This window comes from Meriones unguiculatus, chromosome 1, assembly GCF_030254825.1.
Source record: "Meriones unguiculatus strain TT.TT164.6M chromosome 1, Bangor_MerUng_6.1, whole genome shotgun sequence".
NCBI classification, from domain to species: Eukaryota; Metazoa; Chordata; class Mammalia; order Rodentia; family Muridae; genus Meriones; species Meriones unguiculatus.
In genome coordinates, this window is record NC_083349.1 from 16,903,054 (window position 1) to 16,924,675 (window position 21,622).

Sequence of the window (21,622 nt, forward strand, 5' to 3'; positions counted from 1 at the left end):
ATCTTAGATCTGTGCAGTAACTCCTCAAGGGGTTTTGAACCTCTTTAAAACCTGTGGGTAGCTGCTGTTCATTCAGCCAATAAAGCTTACTTTGACATTTTGAATATGCTTTATTATGTAAGTAAAGCAAACACTTTTTTAGTATAGGTGTTTTTAAGCCCTTTAAATGACACAAAGCTTGTAGCTCTGAGATTAAACACCATGCATTCTTGTGATTTTACCGCTACTAGCTCTGTATAAAACTCCATGGCACATGATCCCCCTACCCACCTTGAGAGGCCCGTCACACTGCCTGCCCCAGGCCCATTCTTCTGTCTACTGTCTCAACCACATGGACTTTTTTGCCAAGAAAGAAGTAAGCCTCAACCCCACCTAGGACCACAGGAATAAGCCAGACCATGCTCCGTGCTTACCTATAATGGCTTCTGTGGGCCTTTAACTGAAACCCAGTTCACAGACACGGCCGCTTGGAGTGCCAGGTCTTTCCTTACTGCGCATTCTTCCCAGAAGGGCCTCAGGTGCCTCGGTGTACATTCCTGCAGACCATTTCTAGCCCAAGTGCCCTTAGGAATTTCTGTACCCTCATTTCTGACAGGTCACCCCCAAGTGACTTTTATGTTTCTGAAAGGCAGAGTAAAAACTGAGAGGAGTGAAAAATCAGAATAGTCCCAGACAGACACAGTCATAAGAACAGAGATGTGTTGTTCCGAACACAGGGTGCCTGCAGAAGGACGTCTTCTTGGAAAACAGTCCTGGGGCTGTGGGTAGCTGGCGTCTGAGATACCCAGCACACAGGTATGTCATCTACAGGTGGTTTCCCTCCTAAAAAGAACGCAGAGCTTGGTTTTCAGTGTCTGGCACAGCCTAGGCTTTTTGCTTTGTTTTCTTGGTACCCTGGGTCCCCACCGAGAACAGCCCTCCCTCAGTTCTCCTGTCATCCTGGACAGGGGAGGAGAGCCCACTCTTTCAGGAACTAGGGCCCATTTGATAGCCCTGCCCCTTGGGGTCTCACACCATCACACTGGCTGGCAAGATTCATCAGAGGTTAATTAAACCCATCTTCAAAACAATGAAAGGCCAATGAGCTAAGCCCAATCTCAGTAAATTAAACACATTAAATGAAGCCATTGTTCATCCTGCAGGGAGAGTGGGCTCCGGCTCTGGGGTGCCTCCAGGAAGGGACCAGCCTCTAGGCTCTGGAAGCTCTTGGAGCACACAGTAGAGACCTGCTTGTCACTTGCAGTGAGGGAGGAATGTGGGGATGGGATGGGAGGCTTGTGAAAGAGGCTCTGTGTGCAGCGCTGTGAGGCACTGCCCCCAGGAAGAGCAGCTTCTTATGTTTCAAATGCAAATTAATGCAAACATGCTTGCAGAGCAGAACTGAAAAGATGATACTGTGATCAAATTTGGCACCGCTTAAGCCATAATTAAAACATACACAAATTAAACACGATTATCCTGCCATGTAACAGGACCACACGCCATTACTCTAATTAATAATGCAGCCTCCAGCACAGTCCTGCTGCTGGGATTGCTTGGAGGGTATGTTTTATGTCTTGCACAGTGGCAACTGGCAGCTGGGGTGTTCAGCTGGCCATGGTGACGCAGAGTGACAGCGGTGCCAGTCGTGCCTGTCTCTGCATGGTCTGGGCTCACCACACCTGCTGTCCATCACCTCCCATCAGTGGTGATGATAGATGCATTTTTGGAAGCCGATCATCTTCAAAATCCTGTTGCCAGTTGCTGACAGCTACATGCTCATGTACCAGCTGTGCCTGCTTTAGAGCAGGGCCCAATGAAGGCACCACTGCAGATGCCTTCCAGAGGGGCTCCTGGGACACAGTAGAGAGTGACACTGAGGTGTTGTCAGTGCTGGCTATGTCAGTTATGGAAAACACTTCAAAGAATCCCCAGTGTCCACAGTGCGATGAAGACCATTGCAACAGCAAACCAGGTTGGCCGCCTGGTATCCAAACACTACTGGTATCCAGGCGTTCCTGTAAGTCAGCCAGGGAGGTAATGACTCTACAGGACTCTTGAGAGTCCAAGACTCTCTTGCCTTAGCCAGTGGACTATTTTTAGGTGAGGTCCAGCTGAAGTGCTGACTGCCTATGGTCATTGGGTCCTTGTTAGAACACTCTGCTGTGCCCCTGTGTGCATTGCCCACAAGTGCTGTGGGCATGTTCCAGACCATAGCAAGAGAGCCAACATATCCAACAGCTTATCCCCAGGAGCTCGGAGAACAGGGGTGGCTTGTGACAACGGTGTCTACTCTGCTGTGTGTATGCAGCTATTTGATTTGGCCAGAATTAAGTCCTGTTCCTCAGCCTTTCAGTGGTTGCCCTTGATCTTACCCTGGCAAGCCTTGTCAGCCCATTGTAATATGGAGCTTCGCCTGTATTATAGAAAGTGAGCAATGGGCATTAAAGCCTGGGCTTCGTGTGAAGTGGGCACTGCTGTGTCAGAGCCTGGTAGCGTTCCCATGGGCCCTTCAGGGCCTGCTTCACCTGGATAGCAGTCCTTGGAATTGTATCCTAAGTCAAGAGTGCAGGCAGATCTGCCCCATAGCTCTCACCAGTTCCAGTAACGCTTTTTATACCCAGGTTAGTCCCCTGCAGTGAGTCATGGCAGCAGCTCTTCTTCCTCTCTAGCCAGGGCTCCCTCAAGTGCAAGTGGACATTTTATTCCTCCATCACTCAGGTACCAAGAATCGTGGGGCCTCAGAGAAGGTGTACACAGAGTACCACCCAGCTTGAAAGCTTTAAAAAAAAATAATGGCAGCAACAGAATTCATAATTAAAATCATTAGATGTATTTTTAATGACTTCAGAAGGAGAACTCTGGTTGGACCATTTCTGAATAGGGTTGGCAACAGCAGCTATATTGTAGTAGATTATAACAACAGTTTGGATTTTATATTCAGAGTATTTACTTCTGTGAAGATCAATTTGCATACCTTAATTAGCCAGTGTTTTCCCTGTTTTTCTATCCCAAAACCTTCTTAGAGGAGCTAGATCTTTGGACTCAGTGATCAAGGCATACTCATGGCCTGTCCCAGCTCTAAGAGCCTTTAGGGCCTCTGTGCTCTACTTTCTCTCCATCCTTCCCAGCCTTGTGAGCCTGGGGACATCTTGAAGAAGTCATGCTGCAGGTATAGCCAAGACAGCTCATGATCCACAGGTTGACAGTCCTGTAAGACACTTCTGGGCCCTGGGTGTGGGTTCCTGCTACTCATGAGCCTCAGCTTGTGTTCATACTCCTGGAAAAGTAGGTTCTGTTCTACCTGGGTGGGGTGAACAAGTCACTGAGGCTTATTGGTACCACATCCACCTTTGTCCAGCTGCTTCAAGGCAAGCCATCTTGGGAGAAGAGGTTGACAAGGTCTTTATGATACTCTGTTTTAGATGAACAGTTGATGGTGTCTAGCAAGGAGAAAAAGAGAGAAGGGGGCCTCTGTGGATGCTGATAGTTCCCCAAATAGCATCCATTGCTGATGTACTTGTGTGCCCTGAACTTTTGCACAAAGGGCCCTTGTGCTCAGCCCCATGGCCTACAGTGATAGCAGGCCAGCAGGTATTTCTTCTGCCATCATTCATAGCTTCTTCTGATCTCCAGAATGGTAAGGCTCTTCAGTGGAACTTAATTTCTTTGGAAAGTCAGAGGAGGTGAACTGGGGTGATGGATGGGGCCTGTCTGCTTTGCTCTCAGGCCTTCTGTGTGAGGTAGAACCCCATTCCAAAAAAGCTCAGGAAATCATGTAAAAATCCTGTGCCTGGTGTTGCTTAGTCAGCCTGGAACTGCTGGCCTCATTGAGGGTGGACTGGGTAGCCACCCACAGCCCTGCAGCCACCAGTCTACTCCCTGTTCTAGGTTAGGCTGTCTAATGCTTTGCCTCCCTACCCAGTGGAGTACAGTTGAGCTATCTGACATGCTCTGGGACACTCAAGTTTGGGATCAGTGAGGATTTTTTATGTGCTGGGCATAAAAGTAATGTGCCTTACTGGGCACCTGAGAGACCACAGATGTGTCCCAGTGGGCCTGAACTGCCATAATCAGAGCAGTAGCCATAATGCTGGTATGTACATCTATGGTTCTACAGCCTGTCCACAGACAACTTTTTTATGGGGCAAGGCACCCACTGACTCCCACCTCAACTTCAAGGGAAATGGGGGTGTGCAAGGGCTGTGCATCCAGAAGCAGCTGTGTGTGTGTGTGTGTGTATGTGTGTGTGTGTGTGTGTGTCTGTGTGTCTGTGTATGAATGTCCAAGCTATGAAAAGTTGGCAGGGTGAATTCAGTATTTACTATTTATATATGCCATTTAGTCACCACACAATTAGATCTAGTGTGGTATTATCTTTGCCAGCTCTGTGATGGCTTTTTACCTCTATAAGGATGGCAATGTCTTCTTCATGTAGTGTCCTATATGTGTACTAACTTCTGACTGAGGTGCAGTTCATGTCAGAGAAATTGTCAGGATACTGTTTTCAACTGATGAATACAAGTTTTAACATCACCTGTTTCCAAGTCATTTGAGTGACTTGCCAATCACCCTTATTTTCTAGAAACTACATGATAAGATTTAAAATAATGTCCATAGGCATCAGTTATCAAGGAACAGTTAGACAACACTTGTTTATGCTTTAAATTTTGAGTGGCTATCCCAGGACTGTGATAGATCATGAGGATTCTCACAATTTAATGTTTTAGCCCTTGGTACCTGTTTCACAGTCACCTGCACCTAAGCCTTGAACTTTATCCACTATTTTATTGGTGAGGCAGGTGTGTTCTGGATCTGGGATGGCTGGTTTATGGAGTCACATCATCTAAGCACCCTGCATCTACAGCAGCAATAGGGGACATTTTCAATTAGTATTGCCAAGGAAATATTCCAAGGAAAAACATTCTGTTAATTTAACTGCTGTCAGCCCCTTTCTGTCCTACCGTCATCTCTGCCAGGTGAAAGTTGTTCAAAGTTGTCCGTAGAGTTTTACTTCTGTACATTTTCCTGGCTAGAATTTAAGTAAAAGCCTTGGGCAAGAAGAAGAAAGCAGGATGGATGCCTTCTGCCCTGTCTGTGACCACCATAACAGTGACGAGCCTGTCATAGGCTTACACTCTTGTCAAGGTGCTAGCTATACAGACAGGCTGGGCCTCCTTGGCACAAGCAGTTTCTTGCCACACATCAGCTGCTACCTATCTGGCTGCCTAGACCAGTGCAGGTTTGTCACATGGGCTTCAGTTGTTTAAGCCAGAAAGAAGTTTACTTGTTCAGGAAAGTCTGAAGCCCATCATACCCAGAAATGACCCACAATGAAAGCACAGCCTTTATTGTTGGTGACCTGTGCCCTGCTGGCTTTGTCACCCGACCCTGCTGCCCCCTGCGCAGAGGCTGTGTTCAGAGAGATTGACAGTCACCTGCAGGGCTGCCAGGGGCTACAAGGCTGGTGATCTCAGCACAGCTCGGGTTTCATGGGGAAGCTTGTTCCCAGGTCAGCTGCAGGGAGCACCTGCACACGCCCACCTGTGTGTGTCCCGGAGCTGTGAGTGTCACTGACTGATTAGAGTGCAGATGAGATGGGATACTGATTATGGATGCTGAGGGGGGTCTTATGAGTGGTGACATGCATGGACAGTCAGTGGAGCCCCACAGTTCCCTATGTCTTCCAGCCCTGCTCTATGCCACCACCATACAGAGTCCTTTACCCAGGAGCTTAAACGTTGCTAGGAGTTTCTGCCCCATTTGCAGTATAATGGGAGGGCAGCACAGCCATTCCAGCTTCACTCCCAGCCTTGCCCCTCTTGGTCTGAATGCTGCCCCTCAGCAGCTGCCTCAAACCAGAGTTTCTGCAGTTTCCCTGTCACTAGTCACCACTAGTTGTGGGAAGTCTTGGAGACTGTGGCTCAAATGTCTGTAAACTGTAGTGCTGTGAAGCAAAGTTCAGCTAGGAAAGAGAGAACAGGCTGGTGTGGGACACACAGCCCAGCTGGATGTGAGAGCAGAATAGCCCATCACTGAAACTTCTAACGGTGTTCGGGCCCTGACAGGATCCGATAGCTGCCGGGACTGACCTTCCTCCTCGCTGCTAAAGACATTGTTTTAAGGCTCATTTCTTTTTAAAGCATTGGCTTTCAGACATTCCTCGGAACATCTGTGTGTGGCTGAAATTTGGCCAGCCACAGCCACCCCTCGCCCCTCTGTCCCCAGGCCATTGTTCCTGATTTCACGCTATCAGAGAGCCTGCATGTTTTCTTGCATGAAGTTGTCAGAGGAATAAAAGCTCAGAAACAGGGTCATGTTTAGAGGACGGGCATGAAAAATTGGTAAGATGTATCTCTAAGCCCACCCACCAGCTGTTGCCCGCAGCAAGCAAAGAATGGCCTACGTGAGGAGTGAGTACCCCACACTCTACCTAGAGGGGGTTCAGCCGGAGCCCCACCCCTTCCTCCCAGCAACCCCACTTTCCTTCCTTCCCTCATCATCCATAGGCACATGCAAAGCCTATGAGTGTCAGGCAGTCCGTGTGCCTATGAGTCAAGCACCATTTTCAAGAGCAGGAGGCCACTAGCTGATTTGCGTGCACAGACAGACTTCTGCCATTTACTATGCAGAACCAGTCATCCCACTGTCTGACACTTTCACCCATGGAGAAGCCTCTGGAACTTGGTGTGACCATCTCAGAGTACCTTGGATAAGGCTTGCGGGGAGCTGGCCCAAGGCTGCCAACACACGGATGTCCCCACCACTGTGGGAAGCAGAGCTGCCTGGTTTTTAGTAGCACAGACTGAGGAGGAGATAAAGTGGAAGTGCCAAGCAAGGTCTCACTTAGAAGCTGTAAGTCTTGGTCACCTGGTGTCCAGCTGGCTACATAGATTTCACAGAGGTGAAGTTTGCAGCTGCCCTGCCTGCCTTCCATACAAGGTGCTAATGGGGCTAGGTCCTGAACCCCTGGCAGGCTTGGGATGCTGCCTCAGGAGAGTACCACAGGGGTCCTGTGAGGTAAGAGACCAGAGGATGTCACAGCTTCAAAGAATAGGCTTGCTTTACGTTTCCGTTTTAAGGTGGTTTTACCTCTGAGGAGTTGCTTGTTTCCTGTGTGGCCTTCAAGCCTAAGAAGAGTGGTATCTTTCCACCCTTGGCTTGACTGCTTTGCTGATTTGGCAGAGCAACCAATATCTACAGCAAGGGAGCCTTTGGGTTCTGTTTGCTCATTGGAGTAAGCACTGAAGCACCTGATCTCCTGGATACTACAAATGGAGTTAAAGGCATAGTTAGTTCCCTTCATGTTCCTCTTGGGCTCCGAGGGATGTCTAATTCCCTTGGGGTAGTTTAATTCTTATTTTGCCCAAAATGGCTCCCCTTGCTGCCCATGATTCTGGTAGGGGGTGGTACTGCTTTGTGATTAACTTTTGACCCTCCTACCCTATAAGTCCCTTGGAGGAAAGAAAAAAAAAAAAAAAGCAAGGCCAGGAGGCTCTGGGTTTTTAAACAGCCTGGAGACATCTGGCCTCTGGTTTTCATCTCCCGACTAAAGTCAGGATTAAACCTTGCCCCCACAGCTTTGTGCAGTTACTGGTGAGTGACAGGCTACCTTAGACAATGGAGGCGTCAACCCCTCCTAGAGCACAGTCCTGGGCTGGACAATGGAGTGCCTGGTGGCTTTGCAAGGTCCAGAGCTGTCCACCAATCTGCCCATGTCTCCCCTGGGACAAATTCTGAGAGATGCCGTGCCCTACCCAGCATCTCTCCTCACCATGGGGAGACCTTCAGGCAAGCAGGCCTGGTGAGTTCATGCCAGAGTTCATGCTAGCTGTGCTTCCCTCTCAGGTGTTCAGGGGAGCTGCATGTGCGAATGCTGACCAGCTGTGGTTTGGTGGCTTAAGCCCTAGCTGAGGACTGGGGCCTCTATCCTCTCAAAGAGTTCCTCATCTGCCCTGGCAGGGTCCTTCCTGAGATGCCTTCGCTGCCGCAGAAATGCCAGGGGAACCCTGGATGTCACCAAGGAATAGACACCCATCCTGAGTCATTCATCCATCTAGCTACCAGCAGATACCTGGTCTGAGTAACAAACCAAGATAATATAGCCGTTATGGAGTATGGTGGTGTACGCCTTTAATCCCAGAACTCTGGAGGCAGAGGCAGGTGGATCTCTGTAAGTTTGAGACCAGCTTGGTCTACAGAGTGAGTTCCAGGACAGCCAGGGCAATGTAGAGAGACCCTGTCTCATAACAAACAAACAAAAACCTTTAACGGTCAGTGTGCATGGGACCTGCACAGTTTCAAACCAGATAGGGTCCCAGCATTGAGAGGGGGAAGTGGACACAAGCTCTCATCTTAACCAAGAAACTATCTCCAATTGGCAACTAAAAGGTTTTCCTTTTGCAAAGGAAAAACTGGTTCTCTCCAATGGAGTCTCACTGAGTATATAAACCACACTTAAGGGTGGGCCCCATGCCTAGCAGTACATGGCCAACACAAAATAAACCCAATGGTGTTTCTATAGCTTTTTTAGTCTCATATTGCTTTGTTTGATTATTTTATCTTATTGGTCTTCTGTTTGTATATTATGGTTTCTAATTTTGTGTTCTAATGGGGTTTGTTTTTGCATGTGTGTTTCTGTTTGTTAATTCTTTTTCGTTGTTTTTTATTCTGATTTGTTGGCTTTTTTAAATTTTCCTGTTTGCTTTCTAAAGAGAGAGGGAAAGACGGCATAGGGTTAGGTAGGTAGGAGGCAGAAAGGATCTTAGAGGAAGTGAAGGGGAAACCATGATCAGAATATATTCTATGAATTTTCAACAACAACAACAACAACAACAACAACAACAACAACATAATAATAATAATAATAATAATAAAGCTATCCCCAGGTCAGAATCTGGGGTCAGACCAAGTCACTGTATAGAATTTGGTGTTCCTGGGCCCAGTGTTTCTAGAGGCCCCTCAGCAGGGCACTGAATCCTGCTTCTAGTACTCTTGTCTAGATGCATCTTCCACAGCATTAGTTACCACTTCCAGTGCCAGCCTGACACAGAGGGACATGGCTAGAGTGCAGATGGGTACCTGGAGCTCCAGGTAGACATCCAGGACTACCAGAACCGGCTCCTCACCGTGGGGAGACCTTCAGCAGGATCTAACACAATGTGATATTAACTGCTCCTGCTTTGGAGGTGTATGCTCAGGCTAGAAACCAAAGTTATCCCTGGGACTACTCGCTTGCGACCCAAAAAGGGCACCCACAGAGTAAGGCATGGTCTCAGCTGCAGGTGGAGGCTAAGGTTGAAAGAGTGTCTCAGCCCTTAGGGATGAGACGGTAACAAAAGGCAGACTGCTCATGCTCCTCTGAGGAGTGACTTTAATACAAATGTACTTACTGTACCTCCTTGGTGAACAAAGTAGGCAAATTGGGGATACATATGGATTTTATTTGCCTCTAAGGAGTGAAAAGGCCCCTGGTTCCTAACTGCTGTGTATACCCTTGTCCCTATTCTGGCCTCTCATGAGTGATAGGAGATGGGCCCCACATCTGTGCTTCTCACTATGATTCTACCCATTACCTCTCTCGTTTAGCCCTGGTACATCTGCTTTCCATGCTGACTCTGCCATGTCCACTACCATTCTTACACTACTGTCCACCTTAACTCAGTTCCATCTTCTCTAAACACAGGGTTCCCTTATGACCCTTTCTGCTCCTCAAAGGCTCCTGCCTATGGCCCCTCTCTTTGTACTCCTGCCCATCTGTGCCCTGCCTCTATTCAAGCTGGTATCCTCCCAAGAATCTTCATTTGCTTTGCTCTAACCCCGCTTATTTCTCCAAGAAGCCTCTTTAGGTACCTGCCTGACACCCAGCCAGTTTCAAGGGTCCAGGGACCACCTTGCTTCCTGAAAATCCCCACAGATTGGCAAAGAGGGTCATGTGACATGTCCAGGTGATCGATGGACACAGTGTCCACTTCAGCCCTGGCACCAGAGAGCAATAGAGAATGGTGATGAAAGCTTGACCTAGGAGTCCCTGTCTGACTAGCCCGGAGCTATATTATCCTCTGAAAACTCAAACTGGTGGAGCCCACCATATGCCATGGCAAGGTACAGAGAGGAACCTGCCCCATTGAAGGTAGTTCCCGATAGAGGCTGGACCCTTAGCTGCTGACAAGCTTACACAAATATGCTTCTTAAAGAATGCTGTTGGTTTTGGAGGCAGGTGTACTTGGTACCACGTGGTTGGTACTACAGAGGCTGCAATATGGCTTGATTTGCGTTCTGCAACTTAGTAGCTGGAGAATGGCTGGAGGACAGCCTAGCCGGATGCACTCACACTGAGCTTAGAGCTGTGTTGCTTGGATTCCTTTGTTGATAGAAAGTTTTTAAAAAATCTCTTTATGTGTTTTTACAAAATGTGCCTCAAGCACCATTATCAAGATTATCAACAAAACTTGCAAGCATACTTAAAACCTCCCTAAGTCACCAAAGCAGACTCTATAAAGTGTCCAGAGGCCATGTGAAGGTTAACCTGGGCCTGAGAAGCCACCTCCTTCTGGGATAGCTGTATCCTGGATAGCTTATCCAGTCCCTATAAGGAGACAGTGTGGGAAGGGCCTTGTGTGGAGTAGAGTTTGATTATTCTGAGGTTGGAGGCCAGCTGAGGGTGGCTGTCACTGTCTAGGCTCAGGTATCTCTGTATGTCAAAAAGCACAGGTAAGGACCAGTGAGATGACTCAATGAGTAAGGGTGCTTGGCCACTGAGGCTGATGACCTGACTTCCATCCCAGGGACAGAAATGGTAGAAGAATAGAACTGATTCCCACAAGTTGTTCTGTGTTCTCCACATATGTGTGGTGACATACACAAATCCACTCACATGTCTACGTGCACAAGTAAATAAATGCCATTATTATTATTGTTGTTGTTGCAGGGAGAGGCAGAGGCAGGCAGATCTCTGTGAGTTCAAGGTCAGGCCTGGTCTATGTAGTGAGTTCCAGGGCAGCCAAAGCTATGTAATAGAGAGACCCACCTCACTAGATAGATAGGTAGGTAGGTAGATAGATAGATAATAGATAGATAGGAAGGAAGGAAGGAAGGAAGGAAGGAAGGAAGGAAGGAAGGAAGGAAGGAACAAAAAGAAACAAAAAAAGAAAGAAGGAAGGAAGAAATTAAGAAAAAGAGAAAATGAGATGGTAGAGTTTTTAAAGGAAAGCACAGGTAACTTTTGCAATTTCTAAACAGGCTAACCGTTACATCTTTGAAAGACTTGGTCTGCTGTTAGGACCAACAGACTCTTTGCCTTTAATAGAGTTTTGATCTCTGTGAGGAGTGTTTTTGACAGCTGAGTGGAGTGGAAATGGACAGATTTAGTCCCTGGGATGAGTTGACCAATGCCTGCACTCACATCAGGGCATCTGATTACTGGGTGCCTTTGTGCAAATCTAATGAGCTGTAAAAATTGTGTGGTTTGATAGCACAAAAAACAGCTGTCTTCCACTGTCATTAGTGTCCTGTGCTTGGGGATGGCAGGCTAGGCATCATGCTTTGGTAGCTGTCTAAGCAAGAAACCAGGAATGGCAGGTGACCATCCTTGGCGCATGGTGATCCCAGCATATTCTAGGAGACAAAACAGTCCTTTGAGAGTTAACCCACCCCTTCCAGGGCCATGTGATGCAGCCATTGGTGGTAAAAATGGATCTTGATGGCTTTTTAAAAAATAGCATTTGGGGTATTTCTTCTCCTTTCAATAGAGTAAAATCCCTTCCTTAGGTTGAGCCGGAAAGGCTGGGCCTGGCAGCTTTCTGCATGAGTGGTCACGACTTCCCCGGTTTGAAAGGCCAAGAGAAGGCCGCTTTGCCTGCTCAGTTCTGATGGAGCCTTTACAACATGTGAATGGGGAGGTTCCATTGGAAGGGATGTGGGAGAAAGGGGCGGGGTGGCTGGCCCTTGCACAGCTCTGGGGGACCTTCAGATGTTGATCCTTTGGGAGCTGCCAGCTTGGTGAGATAAAGCAGGTTTTAACATTTGAGGGTAGATGCCTTCAAGGAGACACAACCATGAATTTCCTGAACTGTCCTGCAGTGGCCACAATGGCTCTCTGCCTGCCTGCCCCCACCCAGAGCCTTCTCCCATTCACAGAAAGCAGCTTAAGCCACTTAAGCGCATTAGCATCAGGATGGGCCAGGACCTCCAGGGGATGCAGGGGGCTGGGTGGCCTTGATGCCCCCGGTTGTTTGGGTACTTGTCCTAATCCTCCATAGTTCCAAGGCAGCCAGACTGATTTGTGACACAGAGTCCAAAAGCTACTTTGGGGGCTTGGCTGGGTTAGGCGATCTGTGCCCTGAATGTCAATGGCCTGGCCTGGAGTGTGTTTTGGGATTGGCAGGTTTGGGCTGAAATGCTGGCTCTACTCACCCCTTGTCCTCATCCATCCTTTAGGATGGGTCCTGGGTTGACACAGCTGCCTAGAAGTGCCTGGGGTTTGTGCCCAGTGGGTGTCTGACACCTCAGTTGGCCCCAAGCAGGAATGTGGCTGCAGAGCCCCAAGCTTAAGCAGTTCTCCAGGGTCCATACAGCACTCCCCCACCTCCACGGAATCCTGCAATACAGAGACCTTAAAACGTCAAATACTTCCAGTAAACTGGTCTCTTCTCAAGTAAAACTCACTCTCTTTGTTTAAAAACTGTTATACATACATATATACATACACAGACACATACACATACACATAACCCAATTGCAGACTGTCAGTGGCCCCAAATAGCTCCTATAATCCCAGCTCAGGTGCTAAGTGTCTTGCTTTCTGGTTGACTTCTGTTCTGTGTAACTGACCTGTTGGTCAAGAAGGTAGCCATTCCCTTCATCTTCTCCATCAAAGCAGGACAGTTGCTTAAAATCTTCATTTGTCCAAGAGGTGTTTTGCCATTGTCTCTGGGAGTCTCGCAGTGTATGTATTTGGGCAGGGAGGGTGGGGGAGTGATGGGAGGGGGCTGTAGCCCCCTGTGCCTGGTGAGATGGAGAGTGGTGTAGTTCCTAACTTTGTCCTGCCTTTGGGGAGTGACCTGTTGACCTCTTCCTGCGTGTATTGAGAGTAATTCAAACAGGCATGAACTTAATTATCAATAAATGCTCTGGCTGGTTGCTTTTGGTCCAGGACCACCAAAGACAGCTCAGCCAAGCGTGGGACAAGAAAGTTGGTGGTTGCTCCATACTCACCCTTCCTTTGGTGGAATAGGCTGGCTTAGCATCTGCAGACTCGTCAGGCTATTTGTCTCTCTTATGTCCTTGTCACACCCTGCCCTCAGTTCTCCTGACTCCTATCCAGAGCCCAGGATTTATATTCTGACCTTTTAACCATATACCTCTGGGCCTTCAGGGCTTAGTGCCCCATGGTATGACCCATACTCCAGCTTGACATGCCCCGTAGAGTATGTGGAGGCTCAGGGCTGCCAGCAACAGCGAGGAGCCAGCCCCCTTGAAGGGCTAAACTTGCTGCCTGACATGGGCATTGCTAACCAAGCCTCACTTCTTGTGGAAGCATGAGCATATTCCACCTGTGTTGTACTATCAGCTACAACCAGTCAGGACTTTGTACAGCCTGGTGTTTTGTGTCGGGGTGGGGGCTTCTGAGGAGTAACTTACAGGACTGTCAGGTAGACTCTCGGAATCCTTGTCTTAAGCAGCACTTGACACTTGACAATCCCCGTCCTCTTCCATTGGAGACATTGGGAAACCATTGGTTATGGCCTTTGGTGATGCCAACTGGGGAACTGGGTGAATAGACCGGGGCTGAACACCTTTGTCTCCTTGCAGACACTCTGCACAAAGGCCACGATGCAGACAATCCGGGCTGCTGATACCAATGAAGTTGTAAAGTTGATATTTCGGGAGTCAGACAATGACCGGAAGGTAAGTGGCTCATGACTAAGGGAAGCCACCAACCACACCCAGCCTGAGGAGTGGGAGTTACGCAGGGGCACTGAGGCATCTCTGACCCTGCAGGTCGTGCTCCAATTGGAAAAGAAGCTCTTTGACTACTTCAACCAGGATGTCTTCCGGGACAACAACGGAACTGCGGTGAGTTGTTTTAAGGCATTGGTGTGATCACTCTGGATCCATCCCCTGAGACACTCCTGGCCCTGGAGTATCACCAGCACCTGTACACATGTTGGGACCACCGCCACCCAGAGTTCAACCTCTAAGCCCAGGCTCCAGAGTGACTTGGTAGGGGTGACTTGTAGAGCTGGGGCTAGGTCAAGCTGAGTTAGGCTGCCAGGATTAGCAGGGGTCAGCGGGCAGCACAGTGTTCCTGTGACCCATGAGCACTGTAATCTCCTGAATGAGAGCAGTAACATCCTGCCTGCTGCCGTGGAAGCTAGGGAGCCCTTGGCCTCGGGTGTGCAGCAGGGGCTTGGAACCTCATTTTGAAAAGGGAAAAGCCACAAACATGTGGTGGTGGGAGTAAGCTCCTCATGTCCTTGTGGGCTTGTATGTTCAAGGCATGTGCATGTGTGTACCTGAATACATATTCACATGTCCACGTGCATTGTGTTAGCTATGTGTATACACATGTACACAACTATATTTGTGTTCCTTGTATGTGAATGCCTTCATCATACATGTACAACTATGCTGTATATGAGCATATGCATGTAAATTGAAGTATATATTGAGAATGTACCACTCAAACCATCCAGTAGGGCTGCCAGGAAAGCATCCCTAGTCATGGGCATGTGCACTGACCTAAGCCGCATGCAGTCCAGCACTGCAAGGCGCCTGTGTGTAACTGCTGTTAGTTAATTAATTCATTTGTTGGGCAGGTGGACAGGTACATGCCATATGCCATGGTGTGCGTGTGGAGTCCAGAGAATGGCTTTCAGGAATAGGTTTACTCCTTCTACCAGGACTGAACTCAGGCTGTCAGACTTGGACAGCAAGTGCTTTTACTCTCTGAATCACCGAATGGGCCCATATCTCTTTAATGCAGTATAACTTTGTCCTATTCACTGGATACCTGTTATGTGTAGGTGTCTATGTTCTGGTAAGTATGGTGCTATGCTGGGGGGTAGGCTCCGTATTTAACAACCAACTCCTAAGATTCCTAAAGTTGTCCATAACCAGTTATGGACTCCACTTGAGTCCATAAGAGATGAGCCTTCTTGTCCTGAGGACCATACCCTTAATCGTGGTCCAAAAGTGTGAGCCTGTACAGTTGCTAGGTGCAGACCCAGGGACTGCAAGTCAAGTACTGTTGCCTGTGCGCACACTTTTACTCTCTCTGACTTGCCGTGAACTAGCTGGATGCCTGCTTCCCCTCACAGGGTATGAAGGGATAGATGCATTGTACTTAGAATGGAGCCGGGCACATCAAATGCAGATGAAGGGGTGTAGCCTCTCTGCATCCCTCAGACACTTCACAACCACCAGGGTAGGTCTGCCTCCTGAATCCAGCAGGCCCAGGAACAAGAACCCTAAGAATCTTGGGAGCTGGCTGTTGAATACAGTGGTCACAGTATAGTTTAGGATTGTGCACGAAGGTAGAGTTTACGGCACAGAGATTATCATGACACAAGTTCACCCCCCACCCCAGCATAGTTCCACATTTACGAGAACATAGTGATGGCATGCTCAGCCCTCCATGCTTGTTGCCTCTCTTAAGAAGTTACACTTGCCTCTTGCTACTCATCCAGCTCAGGATCCAGCTCCTTCCGTGACTCCCATACCCTCCTACTAGTCATGCCCAGCCATGACTCATAAAGCCCGACTCCATCGCCACTGCTGTGGTAGGCCTGATCCACCAGCCTTAGGGCTGATTATTGACCTCATCCCTTCATCATGCCCTGTTGACCTTGCAGGTATCCCTAGCTTTACTGCTGCTTGTCTGTAGGAGAGCTTCATCCAGTTTCTCCCCACTGTGTCCTGCTGCTGCCTCTGATGGATTCCTTCTCCTTGTCTTTGTCTATTTCTGTGCCCTCTAGTCACTTTCTGCAGGCTCAATTGTTCAATGACTATGGCTACTGGTAATTCCTGCTAGAGGGGCTTCCCTAGGACAATGGTTGTGTTATCCTGCCAGCCATCTGCAAGAACAGGCTACTTTCCAGCTCACTTCAAAAGAGCAGAACAAATTGGGTGTGGTGGCACTTTAATCCCAACACTTGGGAGGCAGAGTAGAATATGATGAGATCAAGGCCAGACGAAACTATATAGTGTGATACAGTTTCAGGAAAGAAAAGGAAAAAAAGAGTAAAGCAGGAACCCACATAAACCTGGGTACTTAGGGGATGTACACTGACCTTTGCTGCTTGGTGTCCAAGCTTAGAGAAGGCTGGGAAAAGGTACTATGGAGTCCCCTTCAGAGTTGCCCCCTTAGAGTCAGAGGAGTAAGGTTACTTGGGACTTTGCGCAAGGCAAGAAGCAAGTGAGGCCCCCGGAAGTGGAAGATGCAAGAGACCACCAAGGACACAGAACATTTTAGAAGAAGCAGAAAGACAGATAAGGGATCTCCAGCAGTTAAGGAGAAAATATAGTTTGACCTTGGGCACACTGGGAAGGGGAAGGAGAAAATGTGTCCTAGAAACTTTCTGGGTTATGCCAGTGGGACCTGAAGGCTCTGAATGGCTGTCTTAGCATCTAGACAGAATGCTAGAACAACCAGCTTTGTTCTTCTCTGAAAGATAATCTGCATTCAGCACACACCATTTGGCCTTTCTTTAAGGTGAAATGTAAGTGGTTACTCCTGTAATTCCATTACTGGAGAGCTGTAGGCAGGAGGGAATTCAAAGTCATCCTCAGCTGCATAGAGCTTGAAGCCAGCCTGGGCTACATAGACTGTACCACAAAAAAACAGAAAAAAAGGGAGGTGGGGGCTAGGGAGATTGTTTAATGAGTAAAGTGTTTATCATGCAAACAAATATGAGGACCTATGTTCAGATACCCAGTGTCCTTGTTTTTTGTTTGTTTGGTTTTTTAAAGCCAGGTGTGGCAGTGTGAATCTTTTATCTCAGCATTGAGAAGGCAGAAAGGAAGCCTGTGTGTGGCACATGCATTTAATCCCAGCACTCAGGGAAGCAGAGGCAGGGGGATCTCTGTGAGTTTGAGGTCAGCCTGGTCTACAAAGAAGTCTAGGACAGCCAAGGCCACACAGAGCAACCCTATCTCGAAAAACAGAGAGAGAGAGAGAGAGAGAAGGCAGACAGGTTGGGACTTGTTGGCCAGCAAGTCTAGCTGAGTCAGTGAACTCTAGGTCTCAAAATAAGGTGGAGAATCAAGAAGAAACTTATGTTGAGAAGTGGCCTCCACGTGTATGCATATAAATGTGCACAAACACCCCAACACACATACATGAACATGCACATACAAAGATATTTTTTTAAAGAAGAGGAAAAGAATAAGGAGAAGGAAGACTTGCACTAGGCATGTACAGATGTACAGACACAGTATATAGGTCTATGACCGCAGACTTGGGAAGCCGAGACAGGAAGACTTGAGACAGGAAGTTTGAGACCATTGTGGGCCATACAGTAAGAAAGGTCCTATTTAAAAAAAAAAAAAGAAAGAAAAAAAGAAAAGTTTGAGCATTCAGGAAATGTTTCTAGTATAAAAGAATACAGCTTTGAAGTAGGAGGCATTTCCACATGGCGGTTTCTTGGGACTCACACCCACCTGCCATGTCCGCTTATCCAGGAAGTTTGTCAGGTGCCTGTCGCTCGAGCGGCCCATTCTTCCACAGGCCACCGCTCAGTGCCTGAGACATACACTCAGAAATGTCCCAGTCATGCTGCTGATGCCCAGCCTCTGCCCAGGCCACAGATATTCAGAGGAATCAGCCACCATCATTCAAGCCAGACTCTAGGCATTGAGTCCCCTCAGCCTAATGAGCGTTGGAGATAGCTCATCCTCGTGGCCTGGTTGAACACGCTGTGCCACAAGCACTACAAACAAACTACCGTCTGCAGGATGGATGTGCCCGCACCCGACTCAGCCCCCAAAATCCATCGCATCCTTCATCAGCCACCGGTCTTGTACTCGTCTGACAGAAATTTAATTCAAGCTGGCTCCTGAAAATAATTATTGTATTTTAAGAGTAGTAATCATTGGCCGGGACATGATTGAATGTGTCCATGCGTATTGACTTTTTCTATGATTTATAGCTTTGTTTAGTCGATATTCCCATCGAAATTGTATAATTAATTATAAGTGTGGCTGTCAGGGCTGCAGGATGGAGTGCCCTGGTGAGGATTTGGAGAGATTAAATTTTCCTTGGCTGTCCCAGGGCAGGGCTTGGGAATTTTCTAGGTGCTTGGCCTGTTGGATAGAGATGTTTTCTGTGTGTTTAGCAACCGCCCGGGCTCCGGGTGCATTGATTTTCCAAGCCCTTTTTTCTTTATCAGCGAGGTGTCCACGCAGCAACAGTGGAATTTGTGCAGCTGGGACGGCTCCTGACAGATGCATGAGGCCAGCAACTGCTTTATCATTGTCCACACACATCGGTGCTGCTTTTCACTTTGTAATCAAGTGGAACGTTTAAGATACATGTGAAATTGGTTATCATGTTCTTGAAAAATCTCAAAGAGATACAAATTATCAATTCACCAGCAGTGTGGTGCAATTTCCAATCAGGAAGCCTTCCCAGTTGATGTTCTGTTCGGATGGCAGCAATAGCTTTAATCCCCATCATCTGGTTGATGTGGTAGGCCTGGAGCTTCAGGCTTTCTGCAAGCCAGTCACACAGGCTCAGGATTTCACCGACCTGTCAGAGCTGGTTGAGCAGGGAGCCTGTGGGCCCTGCCCACACAGCAGAAGCAGAGTGACTGTGTGATCCGAGAGTGTGCACGCCTGAGGTCCAGAACATGTTTCTTGATAGGCATTACCAGCTAGCAGGAGGATGGAGGGCATGGTCCAAGTGTGTCTCCTCCAGCATGAGTGTGGGGACATGTTTTAGGGTATGTGGAAGTAATGGCTGACATATGTGCTGGGACCGTAAATAATGACCAAAGATTTAGGAGTTCTTCACCTGCCCTTCCTGAGCTCCCTTACCATCTAAGCAGTTTTAACATTCCAAAGTCAGTATTTTTTCCTTTAAGCATTACAGAACTGAGGAAGGCCATTGTGTGACAGTGCCCTCAGTACCTCGGTGGTAGGTACCTCAGGTCTAATAGCCCAGAGAGACCAAATCTCTACCAGCTGCTGAACCCCTAAACACACACACACACACACACAATGCCAGCCCAGGCTTCCTTCACATGGTCTTCTCACAAGCTTGTGTTTGGTTGTGTTTATTGGAGCATGTGCCTATGTGTGCAATGGGTTAATACTTGGGTCTGTCATTATTAGCTGAACATTTCTGGCAAGTTCTTGCAGTAGCAGCTTTGCCCTGTATGAAGGATGATGCACAATACTAACGATGGTGACTTGAGGCAGGAGCTTTAATGTTGATAGCATGGCTTGGGAACTGGTGCCATGGCAGAGCTGAAGAACTGGAAAGCTGAACTCTCTGACTAGTAGGTGGGCATGGACCCTTGGCCAACTCTGTTTATCTGTTCTCTTCATGCCCAGGGGCCTTCTGGCACATGGTGGGTGCAGAGGAGGAGTCTACAAGGTAGAGAAAGGTACAACCTAAAGACCCAAATGTTTCAGCTGTTCCTTCTGTCCTCATAAATACCTGTGAATCTTGGCAGCTAAAGGCAGTGACTGCTCACCCCTAAGCAACAATTGGCCTTGCACAAAAATATTGCTTCATTCTCCAAGGCTAAATAAATCATGTTGGTCCAAATTCAGTCTCTGTAGGGTCCGTGTCTATATGTGTTCCCAGCATTTGCATCCCTGTTGCTTCTAGAAGTCTGACCAGAGCCAGGATGGAAAGTAGAGCAAGCCAGGCCTAGAAACCACAAAGGCAAGAAGAAGAAACCTGATGGCTTCTGTAGCCCAGGAAGATGTCAGGCCAGGACTGTGGGTCTCAGACCACCAGGTGACCACATGACAGTGGATGTCCGGCCCACAGCTACCATGTAAGAAGTCAAGAGTTCGTCTGCTATTTTCTGTGCCTGAGTTCAAATCTCCTGGAGAGTGGATATTTTCTCAAAAGTTGAACCAGCAAAGACAAGCTCACAACCCCAATCTGCAGAACATGGGAGAAGTACTCTACTTTCGATCAAGAGTCTAAAAACAACAGCCAGAGGCACAGAAGACCCTCGAAAATGTCAGATAGTTGAGGATATACAGAGCTTCTAAGATCATAATTGTGCAAATTAATGCATGAATGCCCAGGCTGAGTAGACATAGCTGAAGAAGGGATTTGTGAACTAGAGAATAGATGGAAGAGTGGCCCAGAAGCAAGCACTGAAACATAGGTGTGGCAGAAGGTATGGGGCAGAGACAGGGTAGATGAACAGAGGGCTCCATCCAGCAGATCACCTGTTTGTTTTCACATCTGTCTACATCAGGTGTAGACAGGTGTCCTCAGGAAGCAGTAAATCCTGAGCTAGAAGAATGGGAAATTTAGACACTGATTGAAAACTGCAGAGCATCTCGTAGAAAGAAGTAATCTTACAGTAACCTGAGGAAGTTGCCACATACTCATGGGAAGGCAGTAGACTGTCCAGAACCACAGCAGCCAGAAGCAGTGAAGTCATCCTCAAAGAGTAGAGGTGCGTCACCTCTCAGGAGCCAGTTAAGGAGATCCCTTAAGGCTGCATGGCCTCTTTAAATGTCCACAGTAAATGTGGAAAGGAGAAGGGATTTAGGAGGGTGGAAATCTGTGCTCCATCCACACTTCCCTGAACCTGCTATTAGCATTTACCTGTTTTTTAGTCCAGTGCACCTGTTGCTTGTGGTTATGTTCTAACTTTGGCTGGCTCAGGCTTGCTGTGTTTCTTTGGGGAACACTGGCTCCTAACTCACACAGGCCAGAGCTCTAAGCAAACATATTTCTTCCTCTTTTGTTCATGTGGTCAAGACCATAGTAGTGCCAGACAGGAGCCAGTGTTGGAGCCATGCCAGGCAGGGTCTGAGGACCTCTGGCTTGAGTCTGTGAATATCCAGCACGCCATCACATGGCTCTGAGGTTATAATATTAAATAAGGAGACTATGTCTGGAGTGATGGCTTACCCTTTCTCGTCTCCCATAAACAATATCTTCTCAGAAGGGGATTTCAGTTGCCCTTGGTTTGACCCTTATCCAGTTCAAAGTCACTCTGGTTGATAGGAGTGGCACCCAGCCAGGTGCTGATCTGATCAAGGCAGCTCTGAGAAGGGCACACAGGCAGAAGCCCCATGCCAGTGGGCAGGTAGCAGGCTGGCACACAAGTAATTACAGTGTACACATGCTGGTAATTGCACATTCAAAAATGATGGATGAGGGGTAGGAAGAAGTGAAGACTCGGTGTAGTTCTGAGGGGAGCCCCAGCTCGATGCCATGGCTACACACAGCTGTGGGGTAGGACATGATTAATGGATAGTATCCCACAGGGTGTTCATGGTGACTGGACAGAACCATGGCTGGTGGGGACCTCTCCTTCCAGCAGGCACAACACTCTGATGGAAGCCTCCTGAGGGAGCCAGGCTGTCTTCCTCCTCCTCTGCATGTGGAAGTGAACGTTTCGATCCGGATGACTGCTAGCCTCTCACCTTGTAGAGTTGATCGTGC

General features: G+C 48.1%; 1 protein-coding gene across 2 annotated transcripts in view; it reads left to right on the plus strand.

Moving 5' to 3' along the window:
* Inpp5a (inositol polyphosphate-5-phosphatase A) overlaps positions 1-21,622 on the plus strand; it is a 184,665-nt gene that overhangs the window by 148,300 nt on the left and 14,743 nt on the right. For both annotated transcript variants that reach the window (XM_021637814.2, XM_021637815.2), the window contains exons 10-11: positions 13,792-13,887; positions 13,981-14,055. In XM_021637814.2, the coding sequence (XP_021493489.1) occupies positions 13,792-13,887; positions 13,981-14,055 (171 nt within the window). The remainder of the gene's footprint in view (positions 1-13,791; positions 13,888-13,980; positions 14,056-21,622) is intronic.